We start from the raw sequence: 22,442 nt of genomic DNA on the forward strand, positions 1-22,442 counted from the left end.
CGGTCAGAAAATTAAAATATTTAGTAAACCTAAGTATTTACTATCTGCAACACAGTTCAGTAACAATAACATATACAAAAGATTCCACACCTGAGTCTGCTTGAACTAATGACAACACACTTAATTACAGTCACAAAACATGATTCAGAAAATTTAGTTGTCCTTCATTATGTTGCATTTATGAGCAGTTAGTGTCCTTGAAGAAACAAGATCTCAAACACGGAATACAATCAAGATAACTTAAAGTCCAATAAGAAATCTATAACAAAAAGGGGATGCAATCCAGACAATTCAAGTCTAAACACACAATATGACATGCAGTTTAAATGCCCTCTCTCTGAACTCATGAAAAATAAGTGCATCCACATTACTGCCCTACAGTATTTTCTTCTGGTCAGTCTGGGGAAGAAATCCATGCCTCCCTCTAATTATTTTTTTCATTTAAATATATTTTTCATGATTTGATGCATATGTTATTTATAAACTTTGGTCATATATATCAAAACCTCACTGAGCCAATAAGCCAGTTTTAACAGTTTTCCTGTCTTGCTTTTGATCCAGCTGGCAACTGCCACAACACACAGTACCCTTTGTCAATTTTGTGTGTGTAGGAATAAATTCAGCCAAGACCACTTGAAACATCTCTCTTGCTAATATAAAATGTGACAAAGTTTTTGTGCTAGATACTTTCTCTGCAAAGTCACTGCAGTGTTTACTGTTATTGTACAAAGCGCTGCCCACCCCACATATGTTTCTTTGATATATATATATTTATGTAGGAATACCAACCAGGTCCTCAGTAAAGCCATTTGCACCCACCAACTAAAAACATGAAACAAATTCTACTCACCCTCCTTCACTCTCAATGTCTTCTTTGCCACTGCTACTCATCCCAGAGAAAGCTGTAAAATAAATGGAACTTGAGCTGGCGGAATCACTGCGCTCTCTTTGGTACAATATATGTTTCCTTCTGCGAGCTGTCCTCTGATTCTCTTCAATAAGGGATCTGAAAAGAAATCAAACGGGTTCTAAGAAAAGTAGTGACAATGTTATAAAATGTCAGTAATCTTACACACTACCACTGCAAAATTTTCCTTGCTAAATACAGGTCTTAATACATTTCCTCACATCAGGCCAGGAATATCTAAGGTTATTTTTTTGTACTAAGAAGGGTTTACATATAACAATACAGTAAATGTTTTAGCACTCAAACTGAGATATTTTGCAAAACATTATAGCCGAATACGACTACTAGGAAAGGGACTAAATGGAAATATCTTCTAACATTCAGCTTCCAGAAAAGATCCACCTATTAACAGACAACAATCAACCTTTAGTAAACAGATAACCCAAGATCTTTCCTCAAGTTCCCCTAAGAAACTCAAATGCACATATGCGTGAAGAACAATTAGAAAGTCATAGAATCCCCACGCTGCACAAAAGCAAAAAAATACAACTCACTCCTTCGTAACAGAAACTGTAAGTAGCCCAAAGGGTACTAAAAATATAGGAGTAGTAAAGGAAAGGAAAACAACGCTTAAAGGGTGTAATATTACAGTTAAATACCGGTAACAGTCTAATTTATATATTTTTTTGCAATGCTTACCTCAAAAACCTACCAAAAGCTTGCCTTGTCATGGTTATGGGCCAAAACCGACACCAAATCTCAATTTACAAACTATTAAATTACACAAATGTATGAAAAGAGCTACAACAGGTTGTGTGTGCATACCCTTAAACTAATACTTTGTTGAAGCACCTTTTGATTTAATTACAGCATTCAGTCTTATTGGGTACACACCTGCCATCAATTAAAGAGACTATGGTTAACCCCAAATAAAGTACAGCTGTCCTAGTAGGACTTTCCTGACATTTAATCAGCTGCCTGCTACAGCAAAAGCCATGGTTCGCAGAGAGCTTACAAAGCATCAAAGGGATCTCATTGTTGAAAGGTATCTGTCAGGAGAAGGGTACAAAAAAATGTCCACAGCATTGGATATACCATGGAACACAGTGAAGACTGTCATTAAAAAGTGGAGAAAATATGGGACAACAGTGATATTGTAAAGAACTGAACGTCCCTCCAAAACTGATGAAAAGACAAGACGAAAACTGGTCAGGGAGGCTGCCAAGAGACCTACAGCAACACTGAAGGAGCTGCAGGAATTTCTGGCAAGTACTGGTTGTGTACTACATGCAACAACAATCTCCCATATTCTCCATATGTCTGAACTATGGGGTAGGGTTGCAAGACAAAAGCCTTTTCTTACAGAGAAAAACATCCAGGCCTGGCTAACATTTGCAAAACAATACATCAAGTCTCCCAAAAGCATGTGGGAAATGTGTTATGGTCTGATGAGACCAAGGTTGAACTTTTTGGCCACAACTCCAAAAGGTACGTTTGGCGCAAAAACAACACTTCACATCACCAAAAGAACACCATTCCCACAGTGAAGTATGGTGGTGGCAGTATCATGCTTTGGGGTTGCTTTTCTTCAACTGGAACTGGGGCTTTAATCAAGGTGGAGGGAATTATGAACACTTCCAAATACCAGTCACTTTTTGCCCAAAACCTTCAGTCGTCTGCTAGAAAGATGAAAAAGAATTTCACCTTTCAACACAACAAGCATACATCCAAATGAACAAAAGAATGGTTTCACCAGAAGAAAATTAAAGTTTTAGAATGTCCCAGCCAGAGACCAGACCTAAATCCAATAGAAAATCTGTGGGGTGACCTGAAAAGGGCTGTGCACAAGAGATGCCCTTGCAATCTGACAGATTTGGATCACTTTTGCAAGGAAGAGTGAGCAAATATTGCCATTGCCAAGTCAAGATGTGCCATGCTGATAGACTCCTACCCAAGAAGACTGAATGCTGTAATTAAATCAAAAGGTGCTTCAACAAAGTATTAGTCTAAGGGTGTGCACACTTATGCAACCAGTGTATTGTACGTTTTTTATTTTTTTATATTTTTCCCCCAACAGATCTGTTTGTTTTTCAATTGAACTGTACAGGTTATAGGTCACATTAAAGGTGGGAAAAGTTTTGAAATGATTTATTGTGGTCTCATTTTTTATATTCACAAAAACCTGGCATTTTAACAGGGGTGTGTAAACTTTTTATATACACTGTATATGGATACCAGCACACAGTCTTAAAAAGGAAATCAAGCGGCTGACATTCTGGTTTATAAAGAATAAAAGTCATATTTACATGTTTGCATGAATCCTAAAAATAAGCCAGTGACTTGAATGAGATTTCTTAAATGTGCACAAAATTTCTTGGAGAACAAGGCCAATTAAAAAATTCACATATTTTTAGAAGATCAGAAATGTCCGTACCATTAAAGTAATGCACATTACTAAATGAAATACAATATTTTCAAATCAAATTCTATAATTCAAAGACAGTTCAAACAAAGAAGTATAAGCACAGGTCCAAGATGGAAGATTGGTCCCAGCAGACACACTGGATTAAACTCAGTTTATTTAATGTTTTAAATCTGCTGTACGAATATTAGCTGCATGTTACTGCTGGCTTTTCATTGTTGTTTGGATTTCAGTCTACTTGATTTTGCACTGGATTACTTCATGATTTACTGTTTGCTGTACTTCATTGTTGGTATATTACACAAATTCAGTATTATACCATGACCCCCCTAAAACGTGCACGCTGATTGGCCAGCGTGCCCATTGTAAATCGAGTTATACTAATGGAAAAAGGTCCGGTCGCCCGGACTTTTTTCCATTAGTATAACTCGTTTTTTTAAAACACTGTCTCGCTGTGTTAAATGGGTTTAACATAGCGAGACAGCTTTAAAATAAGCAACGGAGATCTCCGTTGCTTATTTTAAAGCTGTCTCACTATGTTAAACCCATTTAACATAGCAAGACAGTGTTTTAAAAAAAAGCAACGGAGAAAGCAAGATCTCCGTTGCTTTTATGTCTCGCTATGTTAAATGAGTTTAACATAGCGAGACAGTTTTAAAATAAGCAACGGACATCTCCGTTGCTTATTTTAAAACTGTCTCGCTATGTTAAACTCATTTAACATAGCGAGACACTAAAAAAAAGCAACGGAGATCTTGCTTTCTCCGTTGTTGCTCAAGCTCTGATGTACTGCGCGGCGCGGTACATCAGAACTGCCACGGATGCCAGACATCTGCGGAAGGGCAGTAAACAGGCATTATACTATGCCATTATTTAAGAAAAGTAACAGTTTCTTTTCTTAAATAATGTCATGGTATAATAGCAATAACCCACTTCTGGGTGTGGGTAATGCTACATTTACCCATGGTTGGCTTTGTTTGGTCCCTCGGGCTTCGCCCTCGGGACCAAACCACGCCAACCGTGGGTAAATTTAGCATTACCCACACCCAGGCGTGGGTTATTGCTATATTACAACAATGTTGCAGATGGTGTGAGTGAACACACTGTCCTTCCTGCTAGTCCAAAGATAAGGTGACTGACTCTAGCTGGCACTATTTGTCCAGTCCTGCTGCCTGGACATGCAGGTGGTATTTCAGAGCTGGAAAGATAAGGTTTGTTAAGAGTTTTGGGGGAGTGCAGCTGTGCTCCAATACCAGGACTGTTTCAGGTCTTCACAGAGAGACAGGGCGAGTTCTCTTCTGTGTAATTTTGTAACTGCATCTTCGGCTGAATAATGTGGTTTGAGTTTAATCTGTGGACACAATTTCAACACAACATTCTGAACAGTTTGAGCCCACTGAGCAATATTTATCTAATCATGCAAGCAGTTTAAGCATTGCAGCAGACTACATAGGGTTTTACTTCCATTACAAGTCTGGGTTTTAAATTTCAAATTGTTTTACTTTCTGACATGGACTTTCTTTTATTCATCTTGCTTAATATTTACGACTAATTTTTGACTATTTAAAGAAAAATAAAGAGAAAAACAATGTAAACTCGGATTAAGACTGGTTAAATACGAAAATATAAAAACAGAAGTAAATCCAGTCAGCCATGGCAGTTGCTGTATAAAATCATGAATTTTATTCAGAGGAGGAAAATAAAACCAACCTCACCAAGTCACGTGATCTAAGAATTGGTCTTAAAGGGACAGTTCCATTAAGTCCCTTCCTACCATCTCTGCATGTAATTCTAGAATCCAAATCATCTCTTTACGTTCTGTTTTATTCCTTAGATCATCTTTTCTACTGTTAGGTGTAAATAATTCCAAAACTGAAAAGTTAAAAATATGACTGGTGTCATTCTCTAGGATGTGTTTATACAGTGCATTACGAACATCATTCGTCCTGATCTCATTTAATTCTGTCTTTCAAACATCGGTTTGTCTTACCTACATAGTAGGATTCACATTTCACACAGAATGACAAATATGCTAGGATTTTAACTTCTGCAATCTGCATGAAAACGAAAGACTTAACTCTTCCTACTCACTAGATGTACATAGGAATCACTGCTATGAATATATTTGCACATGTTGCAGTCTCTACATGGAAATGTACCACATTTATCAGAGACAGAAACCTTCTTATTAGTGGATTTATAACACAGCAACTGTTAATGATATATTGCTCTTATAGCAAAACATGGGTGCATTACCGAGTACTGATCTATACCCATCATCAGATAGAAGTAGTTCCCAGTTTTTCCTAATAATACTGCAGATAGTTTGAATATCCATAGAATACGTCATGCACATTCTTAAGTCACAGCCTCTTGCATCAGAGATCTTTCTTTCACTGTTCACTACTCTCTCAGAGAAGTAAGGTTTAGCAACATCCCCTCCTGCGTTTGGAGGACCTCACCACAGGCAGCTCTGACCTCCACATCATGGTAGCCTCTACATTTGTCACTTTTAAGGTTCTTAAATGATTCATACATAATTCTATTATCAGCACTTAAACAATCATATCTATAGAACTTGTCCTTTTAGCACATTAGTTTTGGATGCATGCTGTTACGACATAAAAATATATTCTTACTACACTCTTTCCTATATAATTTGGTAGTTTTTCCATTTTCAGTAATAGTGACATGCACATCCAGAAAATCAATAGATGTAAAAGAAGAAGAGGTCAGAGTAAATCTCAGAAAACTAGTTGTTGAATTTAAGTACTCAACAAATTTGCGTAAAGTTTTCATAGTGCCTGACCAAACAAAAAACACATTGTCAACAAACTGTACATAAAAAGGGATAAACTTAAGAAATAAATTACCTTTATTGAATATGTAGAAGGACTCCCAGTACTCCAACACAATATCTGCATAGCTGTTGGCACACATGGTGCCCATCGCAACCCCTGTCTGCTGATGACATAGATTATTAAATATAAACACATTATTGCTCAAAATGATCCCAGTACTCCAACAAAATATTTGCATAGCCGTTGGCACACATGGCGCCCATCGCAACCCCAGTCTGCTGATGGTATAGCTTATCATTAAATATAAAAACATTACTGCTCAAAATGATGTCAAGAAGTGAACAGACAACCCCTGTCTTATCAATACTATATCTTAAATGTTTCAACAAGAACAAAATAACATATTCTATGCCTACATCATTAGGGATAACAGTGAAGAGGGATGTGACATCCATAGTTACCAGTACACAGTTCTTAATATCTGAATTACTACACCATTCATATACACATGTCAAAAATGCTTGGTATCTGTTAAAACTCTACCCTCTTTGTCCAATACTAGACATAACATTTTTTCAGTGTATATAGACAGAGGTTCTGTCACCCAGCCCCTACAAGAGACTATAGGTCTCACAGGTGGGTCATGCTCTAGACTTGTGCACTTTAGGCAGCCTATAAATGATAGGGGTCATGGTCATGTGGTACTCCACTGAAAAATACTCTTAAGGGTTTTATCCAGGATGCCATCCATTAACAAGTCATATAAGTCAGAGTGCACCTTATTAATGCAAGCATCCACCTCATAAGTTGGCACATTCAGCATAAGTCAAAGTATCACTCAATAAAACCTCCATGCTTCCCAAATATTTATCCATGTCCATCAATACCACTGCACCTCCTTTATCAGCAGGTCGCACTATAAGTAAATCTGAGTTAATCAGCTGACATAAAGCAACATACTCAAAACGACTAAGGTTATAAAAACATCTCCTGCGTTTACTCATCAGAACATCACGTAATTCAAGTTCACAGATTTTTCTAAATGCTTCCATTAATGGTGGACAGAGAGGAATACACCGACTTTTCTAAACACATTAACAGATTGTACAATTCTATTACCATACATTAATCTTAAAGCAATATTCCTTACTAAAAGCTTAAAGCCCTGTGAGAACATCATAGAAAACAGAGCCCCTGGCAGGTACAAAGGACAAACCTTTGTAAAGGACGCTCAATTGTTTATTAGTCAATTCAAAAGAAAAAATATTAACAACAAGGTCCGTGTCACCTTTTTCTGAACATCCAGACCCAGCTCGAGCTGCCCTGTTTTTGAATATTTTTTGCAATAAGAATTTCAACTGAAGATGCATCTGGACTGTACACTTCTACCTATTACAACATACTTGTATAGTAGAGAGTCGATTATCCGAATGTCAATTATCCAAAATATCAATTATCCAAAACTTCAATTATCCGAGCACAATTTTACAAAGTTTTACAAAGTTTTTGGGTAGGAAAAATCATAAAGTCTGAATATGTAAACATTATACATATTCACTTATGTGTGTTGTTTGAGCTTGTAGCTCTTTACTGTCCACTGGAATCGTTACTGTCCACTGGAATCGCTGAATGCTTGAAAGCTGCCTGCAGAAAAAAATAAGATTTTAAAAGTTTTTTTATCCGGTTCAATTATATGTTTAAATAAATAGAATCAACAACAGGGCAGTCCACGAACCTTGCTGTCCATAAAATAAATCCATCATAAACATGTTACCGAGCTGCTCACATTCACTCTGAAAATCGGCCAACGTACTGCACATTCTCGCCGCCCTAACCAGCTGACCCTTTACAATGGCCCTCTTTTGTTTAAAGGGATGCTGGCTAGAGAAATGCAGGAACGAATTGCAGTACGTGGGCTTTCTATACACATTTGAGGCATAGACATTCATACCAACCTCCTTCCAAAGTCTCACATCGAGGTTGGCCGATTTTCAGAGTGAATGTGAGCAGCTCGGTAATATGTTTCTCAACAGAGGCTATCCGAGATACTTGATCGACGAGCTTGTTGTTGAGGTCTATAATAAAAGGTTAAAAGGTTTTTTTAAACCAATACTGCACCAGGACCAAACAGGTCTTGATACTTTGGCACCAGATATAGCTAATTCACCTAATAGTACAATCAATTTAGGACTTAGTAACATCAGTACTTACAATGAACATGACTTTTCTTTAAGTTATGTCACCACTTATAGTTTTAATTCTGGAGCTATTATGTCTATTATAAAGAAGAACTGGCATTTTATTTTAAGTAGCTCTGGTTTGACAGAAAAATTGGGTTCATTACCTAATTTTATCTTCAAAAGGAACAACAATCTTAAAGAACTTTTACAAAGAGAGTTGTATAGTAAAGAGTTTAATAAAATGACTGGTATGTCCGCATGTGGATTTTGCAACTGGTGCCATAAAGTTAGGACAGGACAGACTCATAGAATAAGGGATAGAAAGTACACTATAAAGTTTCCACTTAATTGTGAGAGTAAATCTATAGTGTACGTGGCCTTCTGCGAGTGCTGTCCTTCCTTTTATATAGGTAAGACCGACCGTAGACTTCGTGACCGAGTATACGAACATATGTATGCGATAAAGAAAAAAATTGACACTAATGCTTTAGCAAAGCATGTTGACAGTTTCCCAGGCCACAGTTTTTCATTTATGGCCATTGATCAAGTGTCAACTAACATCCGTGGGGGTTCCATTCCACTACTTTTGGAAACCCGCGAGTTAGAGTGGCAGTTAAGAACTAATGCCTTTTGTCACCCAGGGCTTAATGAAAACTGTAACATCTCTGCAGTATTGAAACTAAGAAGTTATTTAAGGTAGTGTCACTAATAGGTTGTACATCGTTTTGCTCTGCCCTTGGTTCCTGGCTGTTTATAATTCATCTTCTGTAAGTGTTTGTTCATCATTGTCTAAAGTATAATGACATTAATTAATTAAGACTTTTTCAGTTTCAATAGTTATTATCTACTGTGTTCATGGTAAAGCCTTGCCCTGTCTCATAGAATGCTTTTAAAGAACTGAGTGTTTTTACACTGAGCATTTTAATATAAAATATTGTAATATCATTACATTTTTATACAATTGTTGGGTATTACAACCAAATAGTGGTACAATTAACCTTTAATTTGATTAGGTTAATTTTTAAGTATGTAGGAATATGTGACAATGTTTGTCCTTGTGATGTCATTTCCTTTGTGGTGGTTATTTAAATAGTGCGCATTTTAAAATGGATGTTTGTTTTAAAAACTTTCTCTCTGAAGAAGCCACAAATTTTTGGTGGCGAAAACGCTTGACAAAATAATAAAATTGCGTTAAGTTTTTATCATCTTTGTCTGCTGGTGCAAGGAGTCCGTTTCCTGTTTTCTACTTGTACAGTGGTTTGGTTTTTTCGTTGGCTTTATATAAATAAAAACTCTGTTTTATTTCAAAACTGGTAAGCACTTTCACATAAGAGCTTCTTCAGACCAGATAAGCTCTTATGTGAAAGCGCTTACCAGTTTTGAAATACAACAGAGTTTTTATTAATGGTGGATTTATTTTATGGACTACCCTGTTGTTGATTCTATTTATTATTTATTTTTGCTGCTTGAGCAGTACCACGTTTGCCCTATATGGTGTGTTTTTGTACTTTATCAATTATATGTTTGATAATCCAAACAGTTCGATTAGCCGAACTACCCAAGGTCCCAATTAGTTCAGATAATCGTCTCTCTACTGTAATATGCTTTACCTATTTACACAATGTATATTAGCTGCTTTTTTTCCCTCACTCATTTCCTGCATACTGTTCAGGATTTAGAGCACTTAAATAAAATCTGTTTTGAGATAAGCGTCTCTAAAGCAAACTTTGATACTTAACATGAGACAAAGTTGTAAACTTTAGCTACCAAGACAGGATAAATACACTAGCAACCTTACCTTAAGGAAATACAGCAAAGAAAAAGAAGTGATGAAATAAGCACTTATGAGTCTTCCATTATTTAGAACTTTAGAAGTAAATTTAAAACAGAAATACATTTTACTACCCGCAGATCATATGCTTCTGCTATCAGGCAGCTAAGTGTTTCAAACAAAAGCAAATCCTTAGATGGTACGAATGGCTCCATTGGAGCACTGTAGATTTTGGAAAGTAGAGTGCTTCTCAAAAATGTCTGAGGTACTTTAATTTAAAATCAAAGCACCAAAAACTGATGAGATATCAGTAGTTATACTTCAAAGAAATATGTCAGTTTAGAGATGAAAAAAGGACAGCAAGTTGTTCTCACAGCAAAACATTTCAACTTCATGAAGAAAACTGCCCTGAAATAAGACCTCCTGGTCACCAGCAAAACCTGATGAGGCACTTCCAAGGAAACTGCAAATATTGCTACCGTTCTTTACATTTTTATACTTTGCACATGATTTAAGTCATGAGGTCCAGGTAAAGTACTGGTATGAGACTTAAATCTCTAAAACAAAAGATCTGAAAGGCAGAAACTCATAGTGTTATCCAGTCCTGAGAAACGGGTCTATATCACCTCATCAAAATCCCAAGTCGTTGAATCAATATTCAGAGAACACACTTTGTTGAAACCTCACTCCATAGAACGGCTATTTAATCAAAGTTTTTCACAGGGAAAAACAACAGTTGGCCATCATCGGGAATTTGCCCTTTCCCCATTGTAGTGCGATCTTAGAGTTGATATATTTAGTTAGGGGAGGTGTGGGAGGCGCAGCTCCCCATTTGGGTGGGTTTTAAATTTTTAGAATTTTGTGACAGCCGCTAGGTTAGCCAAGTGTTGTTTTTCCCTCTGAAAAACTTTGATCAAATGGCTATTCGATGGAGCGAGGTTTCAACAAAGTGTGTGCGCTGAACAGTGATTCAACAATCTGGGTTTTCGACAATGTGATATAGACCCGATGAAACACACTCATGCAAAACTGAAAGAGCTTCCCTAACAAACCAAGATAAGTCAAGGTGGCTTATAGTTTAATAAGGATCAGGTCCTACACACCTGTTATTATGGCAAATACAAAATTTTCATATGAGACGAGACCGGTCCTTTCTTCATCTACACACAGCATAGACTTCCAAGGATGACAAGAGAATACTAAAAAGTATCTGTAAAGGAAGTACTTCAAAGGACAAGTTAAAATGAAAATCACTGGACCTTAAAATGTTTTACAAAAGTACTGAAGGGAGAATGTCTGACCTACTAATACTTACTACAGTTACGACAGGAAATGATTTGTCTTGGTATTACATCTGTAATTACTGCGGATAAGAAAGAACACTTGAGTCAAAGAACAGACATGCATTAACCAAGCTGTACAAGTGCAGAGCAGTGCCTGAGTGGCAAGATAAGGCAGTGTTCCATGAGGAAGAGATGGAAACTATGGGAAAGTAAGGGAAGCAAATGGCCGACTAACTATGATGTGCTGCTGAGCTCCTAAAGAATAGGGTTATGCAACAAGTACAGTACAGCCAAGACAGCTGTACCTCAATAACAAGCAAAGTGTACATTTACAGTTCTGGAAGCATACTTTAAGCTATGGAAATGAAAGACAAACTTTTGGGCAATGTCACAAATCTCCAAACTGACAGGGATGGAGTCTATCTGTAGGCTAGTAAAGCAACTGAGAAACATATACAGTTACGTCCATGGAATTAAGCACTGCTTAATGTTATATTGTCATATCCAGCCTACTGCTGAAAATAGGGCCAAGCAGTGTGTGTGTGTGTGTTGGGGGGTTAAGAGTCAATCTCTCTTATGAGAAGAATAAGGTAAAATACTGAGAATCTCCTTGACTGAAGAAATCATCAGTATATAATTACAGCTGCCACTCAAGAATTTTGCAGTGTACCTACTTATAATCAGTAACTCAGAGATGGATGACAAAACGGGCTGTTAAATTAAGAATCTGCAGTCTACCCTAAAGAGGTAGGAGGATATGCATATAGCAGAACCTGAAAACATTTCATTAGTATTCTATTTGGCAACTGCACTGTTGCCAAAGGAAATTCAGTTTGTGCCACGTCGAGATTATGACACTAGTAAAGAAGAGGTGTACATATGCACCTCAGTGTGTACCAATATGAACCGAGCTGCAAAGAAGCCTACAAAGAACCTAATAATAATATGTCATGTCAAGCACAAATAAAACAGATGTGTTACTTACAGGATTATTTTGAAGGAAGTGTTGGTGACAAATAAAAGGAGGAAAGATTAATACAACTCTCACCTGATAAACCTGATTAACTGAGAAGTAAAGATCAAGGACTGCACAAAGAGGTACCTAGTCAGTTTTCAGAGCAGTGACTGACCGGATCTGGCAAGGAGAAGGTTAGTAGACTTTTAAGAAACAATTTTCAAAGGCAAAAAGAAAACTCCGACCTTGAAGCAGGATCGGAATAGTCCCAAAGTAAACAATAACCCCTAAGAGAATGTATCTGTGCAGGGAATGACCTATCCACAAGAATAGGTGGAAAGGATAGTAGGAACCTGCTTAAGGGAATCTAAAAGGAAAAAGATTACAAGCTCAACAAGTGTCCAAAGATTAAGACATGCAATGCCTTAGAACTCAAGAAAGGAAAAATGGAAAGTGTGTATTATTAGCTTGTTCCATAGGTATCTTACCGACCATTCAAAAGTAAGGACAAAAGGGAAATACTGTCATACAGGAAATGAAACCCTGTGCTATGGCCAAATTCATTTTCAGCTGGCATTCCAGGTACAGCTGCCATCAGCATTGACAAAGTTGAGCAGAATACATTGCAGAGGAGACAACAAAACATGCACTAAAGAAGACACCCTGACATGGGTAAGGTCCATCAGACAGTCTGCCACCAATGGAAAACAGACTGAGGGTCAAAAGGGACAATATAAACAGATGTAGGCAGGTCACTATTGTAATACAATATGTGTTGAAAGTGCCTCCAAACAACATTCCATACAGTTTCAAAAAGGATGAACCTTGGAGTTGTATGGAAAGTGGGATTACAAGGCTTTCAAGAAACATAAGCCAAAACCCATTTACGCAAAGAATAATCTAGTAGAACAAGAGTCAGGTCCCTTACTGTATACCATTAGAAAATCAGAGCCTAGTTCCCTGTAGGGGAAGCAGAAATAATAGAAGCAAGGAGGTGTACTTTAGTACTATCCTACAATCAAACTAAGTGGTCTAGAAGACAGCAAATACCAGCATGGACTAACATCCATCAATATAGCCGAGGCAACAGACGGTAGAAGGCTGGTTCAGACAGAATAAAGCTTATTGTCTAAAGAAACAAACTGTACAAGGATGGTGGCCAGTGGTCATTTGTGTACTGAATGCACCTCTAAAACGTCTGTGTGTTGTGCTCTTGTACCACACTGTAGACTGTGGGTACAAGAAGGCAGAAAACCTTAAAAACTACCACTAATTTGTATTGAATTAGGTAAGGAACATCACACAATGGTGAATTCTGTAACCATTCTCTTAACTTTGTGAATTAAAAAGTAGGGCATAAATATGTCTATACAAATTTCCCAACTACCTTTCCTAAACACAGGAAAGGAGTTGGAAGCCTAAAGATAAACCTCTTGGAAATGCACCTGGAAATAACTCCCTCCTTCATTCACAAACAGGAATGATGGCAGAATCTCCTATGTGTATTGGGATAAATAGCCACAGATAGATTCCTTTGAAAAGTAAACACTGGGTTGTGGGGTACAAGAATGCAGAAATTTCAAAATGTCTGACCCTCACCAAGTTGTATCACTAGAGCTGCGGTGATCACAGTAATTCTCTGGCCAGCCCCTTGGTGTTGCCTACTCCATAGTAGATTACAAAATGTAAGCATATCTATGTACATTCCCTAAACACCACCTCTAAATACTGGAAAGGAGGTGAGAAAGTGAAGGTAAATCTTCAGAGACAGATGGAATCTAGTTCTGGAAATAACTTGTGCCACTATTCTGGCCAGTCTGTAGAGACGAGAATAAATACACGACGACAGTGTCACTTGAAAGTATATAGAAGCTAATCATATTTATTATCCACCTGCAGTCAGCAATGGAAGGAAGGATGACAAGTTCCCAGTGATACACTATCTAGGTGATTTTTTCTGGAGAGAGAGAAGACTATGCAAATTAAAATATGGTTCTACCTACATTCTGAATTAGGAGGACACAGAAAGTATTACACAAGTTGGCACAATCTTTGTAAGAAAGTCCCACCTCCACTAACAACAGGAAAGGGGAGAGAAAAAGGCTATATGAGTTAGTACAGAGATAACCTACTTAGCAAAAAAATCCTCATAATATAATACAGACATGACCAGAAACGGGTGAAAGCACTAGTCTAACATTTGGCATTGTACAAACTGAAGCAATTAAAGAGAAAAAAAAAATCAAGAAAGACATCTCAAATTCCAAAATGGTTTTCTGTTCTGACAGACAATTTATTGTCAAGTTGTCAGATCTGAAGAATGCAAATGGTAGTATCACTGGGGGGGGGGGGGGGGGGGTCTGCATTAGAACTGAAGTACCCCAGAATGCTTACATCAGCCAACTCCAAGAATCTAGTTCTTAAGACAGGTAGATAAAGCTCTACTGCCTTCAGAGCTCCCCTAGACTGAGAAAGGCTCAAGTAAGGATGCGAGTTGAAAGGTCAACTCCAAACAGGGAACTTAGCATCATTATCTTTGACCTCAAGCTTGTCCAAGTCCTCTCTTGATTAGTTTATCTCCACAGTGTGAGTCTAAGGCCAGGTAAGGACACCTATATCAAAGCAGACATTACTGACACCAAACTTGAGAACAGATAGCAGTACTAAGAGAGATGAAACCCTAGTGCCAACACCACCAATATCAGTGTTGATCTTACCAATGTAGAAAACAAAGACTCAAGGCCGACAGTGGACATGAGATACTATCAGTACTGGAAAAGCCCATGCTGGTGTCAAACAGAAAAGGTTTGAGACTAAGGATGCTTGGCTCTGCGTAAATTTATATTGGTTTCAATGTTATTGATACTGAACCTGAGACTGGAGGCCAGTATTCACAGACATGAGCTCAGTGTTAACAGAGCTGTCAGTACAGGGGGGGGACACAGAAGTTTGAGGCCAAAGAGAGAGTTGAGGTCAAGATCAAGCATGACCAGACTTCAAGCTGGAATTAATTTTATTAGAAGATTAACACCATCACAGGAGAAGTATCAACCATCTTGATAACTTAAGTTCAAACTGCAGCCAGAGTAAATGTTCACATGAAAGGGGTGTATAAATTAATGTGCACATGGAATATCAAATTACAGCCACAACTGACACCAAATCTGAAAACTGTGCCAGTGATAGGGCTAAACAAACACAACTCAGTTCAACTAGGGGGAAAAACAGGTTAGTGACCGCAATCCATGTCAGTATACAGCCACAAATTACACCAAAACAAAAACAGGGCTGTTAACAGTGCCAAACTGTGAAGAACTCTCAACTGCAGTAAGTACTATTCAAGTTCATGAAAAGCACACTTTCCATGTTAGAAATGCATAACTATAACCCAGACATAAGCAAATGGTGGCTATCAACATATCATGATAATTTAACATCTAATGAACAAGAGAGAAATGAGAAAAAAATACTTCTTGATTAATTGTCTCACGTTCAGAAATCATGCCTCAAAGGAACATACAGGGTCTGCACAGAAAGTCCAACAATAAGAATATGGCAGATGCTGAGAAAAAGGGGAGCAGATAAATTAAACTTAATATTGACCTTGAGACAGTTTATGCCACAGTTAGAAAAGAATGAGAGGGGAGACTAAATGAAAACATCAAAATCGTAGCGAGAAATATTAAAATTATTTGAAACTGTGAAAACAATAAAGGTAGCCTGGGGCCATTTTCAGACATGGCATGCCTGAAGCTTATGCAGAGGACAAGATACCTGGGGAGTAGTACTTCTGCACACAGCATTATGGACAAATGGGAGTAGTTTCGTAACCTGACCTGCCAAAGCCCTACCAGCTTTGAGGCCTGTGAGTAGAAGAATATAAACAAGTCCAATCACACCTCTAATTTCATTCTTTCATGTCTTTTAGTGGTTTGCTGCATCTGTCATAATAGGGAACATAATAGGCCAGACGTACTGATAAGGTCTGTTAATGAATCAAATGGCTGTACAGACTTCCTGATGTCTACTTCTTTCCTATGCAACACCTCAGCTCTCTATGGAGAGTAACATTACTTGTTCTGAAGCTACAAGAGGTGACTTTTACTAAATGTTTGGAGGCTGGGAGGAATGCTTGTTGTTTGACTAATCTGTAAAGTTTTGCTGTCTGTAATAATGTAGCTCTACATCTGACAATTGACCAACTAGCTTTTTGAAGATATAAGCATTGCTTTCACTCTGCACCAGCACCAGGATATATAATGTATATATGTTCTCAATGGTAGCTTGAAGCAGAGTTGTGTTCTGTGACAAATTTAATTCAACTACTGAAAAGGCATACTGAAATCTGGGTAGCAGGATATTTTTAGTTAATGATTTTCTTGCTTTCCTGCATATGTGCTGGAGATCAGATATTTTAAGTTGTCACAGGATGGTGTCCACAGTTCCTTTGGTATGAAATTTAAATGATGGTATGAAGTTCAGAAACAGGTCTAGTTTGGTAACTCATTGTACTAATCAGTGGGTCTTTCAGTATGAAAGGCACTGCATTATGTAACTTTTTGGTGAGGGTCCCAACACATAACTGGTGTTTTGTCTGGGTATACAATCAGTTTATTTTTGATCTACTTGGCTAAAAGGGTGTCAAAATCTGCCTGTAGCTTCGATTGTAAGTTTTTGGTGGTAATGTCAGAATTAAACAGTAAAATATCACCAGCTTATAAAGCGATGTTTAGTTTGGGTAAACTATGGAGGTCAGTGACAGACAAAAAAGCATGGCCCTAATATTGAGTCTTGTGGGACCCCCCCCCAAATGAGCTGCCCATAGGTCAGAGACTCAGTCACCTGAAATAATTCTGAAACTTGTACTGTGAACGCAATTAAGAAACCAACCAATAACATTTGGGACAAAACTTGATTTTTTGTAGTTTACACAGAAGTAGAGAATAATATATAGATTTGAAAGCTCACTTCATGTTCATAAAAAATACTGTCAGTAAGTAAATTATTCGTACTATTATAGATACCCGCAGCTACTTTACAAATGGCTGTCATTGTACCAAACTCTTCTCTAAAATTATACTGAATACCAACATAAAGGAAATACTGATTAACGTTTGATCATTTGCTTATAACATGTTTGAAATGAACTGGGACAATAGCTGTAGTGACAGAACGGTTGAAAATGTGTGTTAATGGTTTAGTAATGATCTACTATCAAATGAAGGGGCTGCTTAAGACATGATTTTTGGGCTCTTGATTTATCTATCTTTTTGTGAAGCTTCATTCGAGCTTTTTGGATGAATTTCCTTGAAAAGGAATGTAGGGGAAACATCATTCTAAAGACAAAGCGGTGAGATTCACTGGTGGTTGTTGTCACATTGCCAGCCCAGCTATCTGGAATTTTGTAAATAATTATATGTCATCTGGGAACATTAATATGATTCATATAGACATGTAACAAAAACAGACACGGCCAGCCCAGCTATCTGGAATTTTGTAAATAGTTGCATGTCATTTGTGAATACCAGCATGATGCAACTGCTTGTGTTACCAAATGTATTAGAACTATATGTTATGTGTATATTAAACTACTGGTACAGAAGTGTGCGCGTGGAACAGAATTTGTACAGTACTGAGCTTCAAAGATGTGTCCACAGTGTTGTTGTTGTGTCTTTCGGTTTTTCCCGGTTAGGGGTTGCCACAGCGGAACTCCGGTCCACTAATGACTAGCAGTAGATTTTTACGTGCCGTGTTGCCAGCCCTGACGCACAACCTTCAACGAAGGTACGCCCATTCATGCATGTCTCCACACAGAAGACGCTCTAGCTGAGAATCGAACAGGAAAACGTCTTACTGTGAGGCAACAACGCTACCGCAACACCACGACCGCAGTCAAAGATGTGTCCACAGTGTACCCTACTGGAAAAGAACAGAAATGTATATAAACTATATACTTATGCAAATGTATATGTTTTAATAGTAGAAACTGGAACATACAGAATTAACTTGCAAAACTTCAAGAAAATAAGTTGAAATTAAATTGTTTTATGATTAACTTGTTCTATAAAAGTTAGTTTCAATGCAGCAAGGAGACAGGATGTCTAGAAATAGGTAGGGTGCTTTCTGCATTGTTTTGTGTTTTCCTGTTTTATATCTTCTAGCAACTGCAAACATCTGAAAGCTATGTATTTTTCACAAGGAGATGTCAAATGCTACAATCGGGGGGGGGGGGTAGCTTGGGAACTTAAGTCAGGTGACAAAATGTGATGTCATCCAAGCTAACCCAGCAGTAATATTTGATATTAATTTAAGAATTCTGAGAGAGACTGGCCATTTTGCATTCTGTCTTGGACCTAACAAGAACATCCACTCATCACCACCTTCTGCACTTGCCTTGCTGTAAGTTAGTTTTTAGGGTATAGTAATTATTTTAGATATAGTTAGGAATATAGTAAAGATTAGTTTATATGTTTTCTGTATTTATTTGAGACTGTCCTGAAATGCTGATTTGAGTATTCCCTGTGATTTTAAACTCTGAAGTTACTGTGTTGATTTATTGAGTATTTTCTTGTTCTTTTATTTATTATTACATATATTTAAACCTATCTTGGTGGCTGATATTTGTGAGACATATTTAAGCTCTGAGAGTACTTGCATATGTATTTGGTGACACTGTACAGGTCACTCCTAAATAGCCTTGCTCTTGGTCAGACTACCATTTGGATTAATAGTAACATTACACAGTAGGATTGAACACCCTTTGTTAAGGGCCTTAAAAGTAGCGGATAAGAGTGGATGGTGGCAGTGGAAGCTACCTTATAATCCGGGCAGGAGGGGGCATAGCTAGTAAACCTGTGCCAGCCTTTCCCAGGAGTGTGTGTGTGTGTGTGTGTGTGTGTGTGTGTGTGTGTGTGTGTGTGTGTGTGTGTGTGTGTGTGTGTGTGTGTGTGTGTGTGTGTGTGTGTGTGTGCATGTATAAATAAAACCTCAAAGAGTGTATATGTGTCAGCTACTTGGGCAGGGAGACGAAGCACTGACTGGACACAGAGGGTGCTGGAGGTTTTGGCTTGGCCACTTAGCTGAGATTTCAACCCTATAGCTGTGCCAGTGAGGAGTCTTACTGGGGATCTGGCGAAAGCGGGAGAAACCAGCCCAAGACTGACTGTGGCCTATGTGTGCTCTTAAGGGAAATTGCACTTTACTGTGTGTGCACTTGTCATCCTCCCAGTGTGCATGTCCCCTAGCTGTTGCCATTGGTGAGGATTGAGGCTCCTTGATTACTGGGTCAATGCAGGGGTGTCACAGTTGTTTATGGTTAACGGTCATCAGTGGAGTTGGCTTTGGTGTAATAAATTTTTTATAATCATTTAGACTGTTTTCAGGGCTGGTAATCTGGATAGTAGCGTTGTTTTTAAGCCCTGCAAAATCTTTTACAGCTTGAGCAGAAAAGTGTATTTAGGCTATCATCTTTTAAGAAAAGTAGCTTAGCTGCATTTGTTTCTTATCTGCTCTTTTCCTTAATTCCAGGTAAATTTGACACATCTCTCTATTTTAGGGAGCCATTTCTAATAAGCCCAACTGTTGTCTCTTTCTATAAATAAGGCCTTGATGTTTGTGGTAAACTGGGGGCACGTGACCTTTAATTTTGTTTTTCATGGAAATGGAGTATTTTGTGTACTGGCTATCTGAGCAATTAATACTGGTACAGCAACCTCATGATATCCATTATACAGTAGTGTCCAATCTATTCCTTCAAGCTAGACAATTAGGTTAAATGTTATAATTTCTGGACACAACAACCAGAAATAATTCAAGGGAGGACTATGTATTGAAGGCCCAACTATAATACATGGGACAAAAGTCACCCAAACTATCGTCTTGTACTAAAATGCCATGCATCTGTGTGGAACATTAGCAAGAATGAGCGCAAACGTTGAGTCTTAGCACCCCCACATTATACGTTATTTAGTCTGGTGGACTCTGTAATGAGATACCAAAACAATATGACTAGCTGCTGTATTTTTCTAATCCACTAGCATTTAAGTTACAAGAAAACTCCACCTTAGACCTCAAAAAAATTTTTTTTTTAATTTATGTTTGTTTTCAGAGCTATTTTAATGCCTCAAAATCACTCCAAATGCTTCTTTTATAGTTTTAATGTGTTTCCCTCAAAATGGAGGATGATTGGGCCTGCCTTGGTAAAGTGATTTTGTTTTCTTGCTTTCATTCCTTCTTCCCAGGATACAGTTCAACTACAAGAGTCATGCTAAATATAAAGTGGTGGTGTTTTCTCCTGCCGGTAAGACAGAATAGCAGGACCGTGAATCACTGTCATCTAAATACACCTTCTGTAACAGAGCTACTTCAATATTTCCCTGACTAAGCCTCATGTATGTGTCTGTCAGAGCTTGTTCTATGCTATAAATAGCTGTAAGCTACTTCCAGCAAAAGAAAGTGTAGGTAAATAGCAGGCTTTTGTAATGGGATTTTTTGGCAGACCGATCAAAATAACTTTAGAAAAATATGGGTCAAGCACAGTTTGTCTTTATTCTGTATTCCTTAAGGGACAGATCAGAATGAGTTTAGAAACATGCAGGTCTCTAGATTAACAGGCTTGATTTGAAGGGGTTCTATGCTCCTTACTAGCCTAATATCACAGAAGGCTGCTTAGTTTCTAGACAGACTTCAGCAAATTCAAATCAACTGGACATGCTCTTCTGGATGATGAGAGAGCCATGAAGTTAGCCTGTCTTCCCACCCATAACATCACATGAGCATAAGATGGCTGCTTTGGTCTTCCTGTCTCTCTTCTGACTTGGAGTTTAACTGTTTTTTTTTTTTTTTTAACCACTGTACTTTGTTGCTAGTTCTCCTCCTGACATCACAGACAGTGCTTAATCTACAACATTCGGCAGCAGTGTCTGCTTTTGCACAGTGTTCACAGTCCAGAACTTACTGAATTCCAATCGGCGATACCAAGTATGCACCTTACCACTTGATGACTTGTCTCCTCTTAAAGCAGGCTGGTTTTATTCCAACTGGATGTTCTGGGCTTATTCAGTTATCAGATTCTGGAGTCCTCCTTGGTGGATGGGGTTCTTCAACCTTTACTAAAGGAGGCCCTTTTTATCCTGCTCTTTAAGAAATCTACTTTGGCCTTCAATGCTCTTAATTTCTGCTCTAGGACCAATAACCTTTCTTCTTAGGTAAGGTTACTCAGATGGTTGTTTACCTGAAACATAAACCATACATAATGGCTGTTCTTTGCACTTGTCACACTTCTGAGACTACCATTACTTAGGGAGAGAATGACCTCTCTCTAAGATCAAAAGATTTTATTCTATGTTGGTCCTGTGACATCTCTAAAGCAACTTCTGACGGTGGATTATGACATTCTTACCTAATGATTACATACCTACTGTGGAATCTTGTGTACTATACTGTACTGTACTGGAATGGCTTTGCCTTCTACCTCTCTAGCCATACACACAAAGCAGTTTATAACATCAAGTCTTCATGCAGTTACCCTATGGCAGACTGTGGAAAACCAAACGGTTTGATTTTGGGTCCATTACCTTTCACTATATTTATGCTGCCCCTCTGGAGATCTTATTAGAGGAAAAAGGTTTGTCTTAACATTTTTAAGATGATGGCATTCAGTTTCATCTCGCCTTGCTCCAACTGCATAGCCAATGTGTAATCTAAATCAGAAGATTCTGAAGCCATTCATTACTGTCTTACAAATAAAATCAGCTGAAGTTGAACACATCCAAAACTAAAGTTCTAGCTATTTGCACCAAACTGAGGAAATGCTCTTTCTTGGTGCCTCCACCTTTTGAATCTAAGTATGCCCTGAATTATTAATAGTATTACTACTACTGTTATTATTATTATTAGCCTGTACTTGTTTAACCCTCAGTGAAGTATTTATGTAACTATACCCACTACTAAAGATGGCGACCAGATTTTTCCACACACTGATTTTTTTTAATTAACATTTCAGTTACTGTTTGCACTGCCAATAAACTGCTATTCTGGAAACCATTCATATTATTTGCTTTAAAATCCTTTGTTCTGCCTCTTACACTGTCACTTTTTAAAAACAATCATTCTTGCCAATAAT

At 37.9% G+C, this 22,442-nt stretch overlaps 1 protein-coding gene across 2 annotated transcripts in view; it reads right to left on the minus strand.

Annotated features, from left to right (window-relative positions):
* The window catches only part of RMDN3 (regulator of microtubule dynamics 3), a 319,677-nt gene that overhangs the window by 210,114 nt on the left and 87,121 nt on the right, over positions 1 to 22,442 (minus strand). For both annotated transcript variants that reach the window (XM_044074186.1, XM_044074187.1), the window contains exon 3: positions 851 to 1,006. In XM_044074186.1, the coding sequence (XP_043930121.1) occupies positions 851 to 1,006 (156 nt within the window). The remainder of the gene's footprint in view (positions 1 to 850; positions 1,007 to 22,442) is intronic.

The sequence above is a fragment of the Protopterus annectens genome, chromosome 6.part0 (assembly GCF_019279795.1).
Source record: "Protopterus annectens isolate FY-2018-M chromosome 6.part0, PAN1.0, whole genome shotgun sequence".
Classification (NCBI taxonomy): Eukaryota; Metazoa; Chordata; order Ceratodontiformes; family Protopteridae; genus Protopterus; species Protopterus annectens.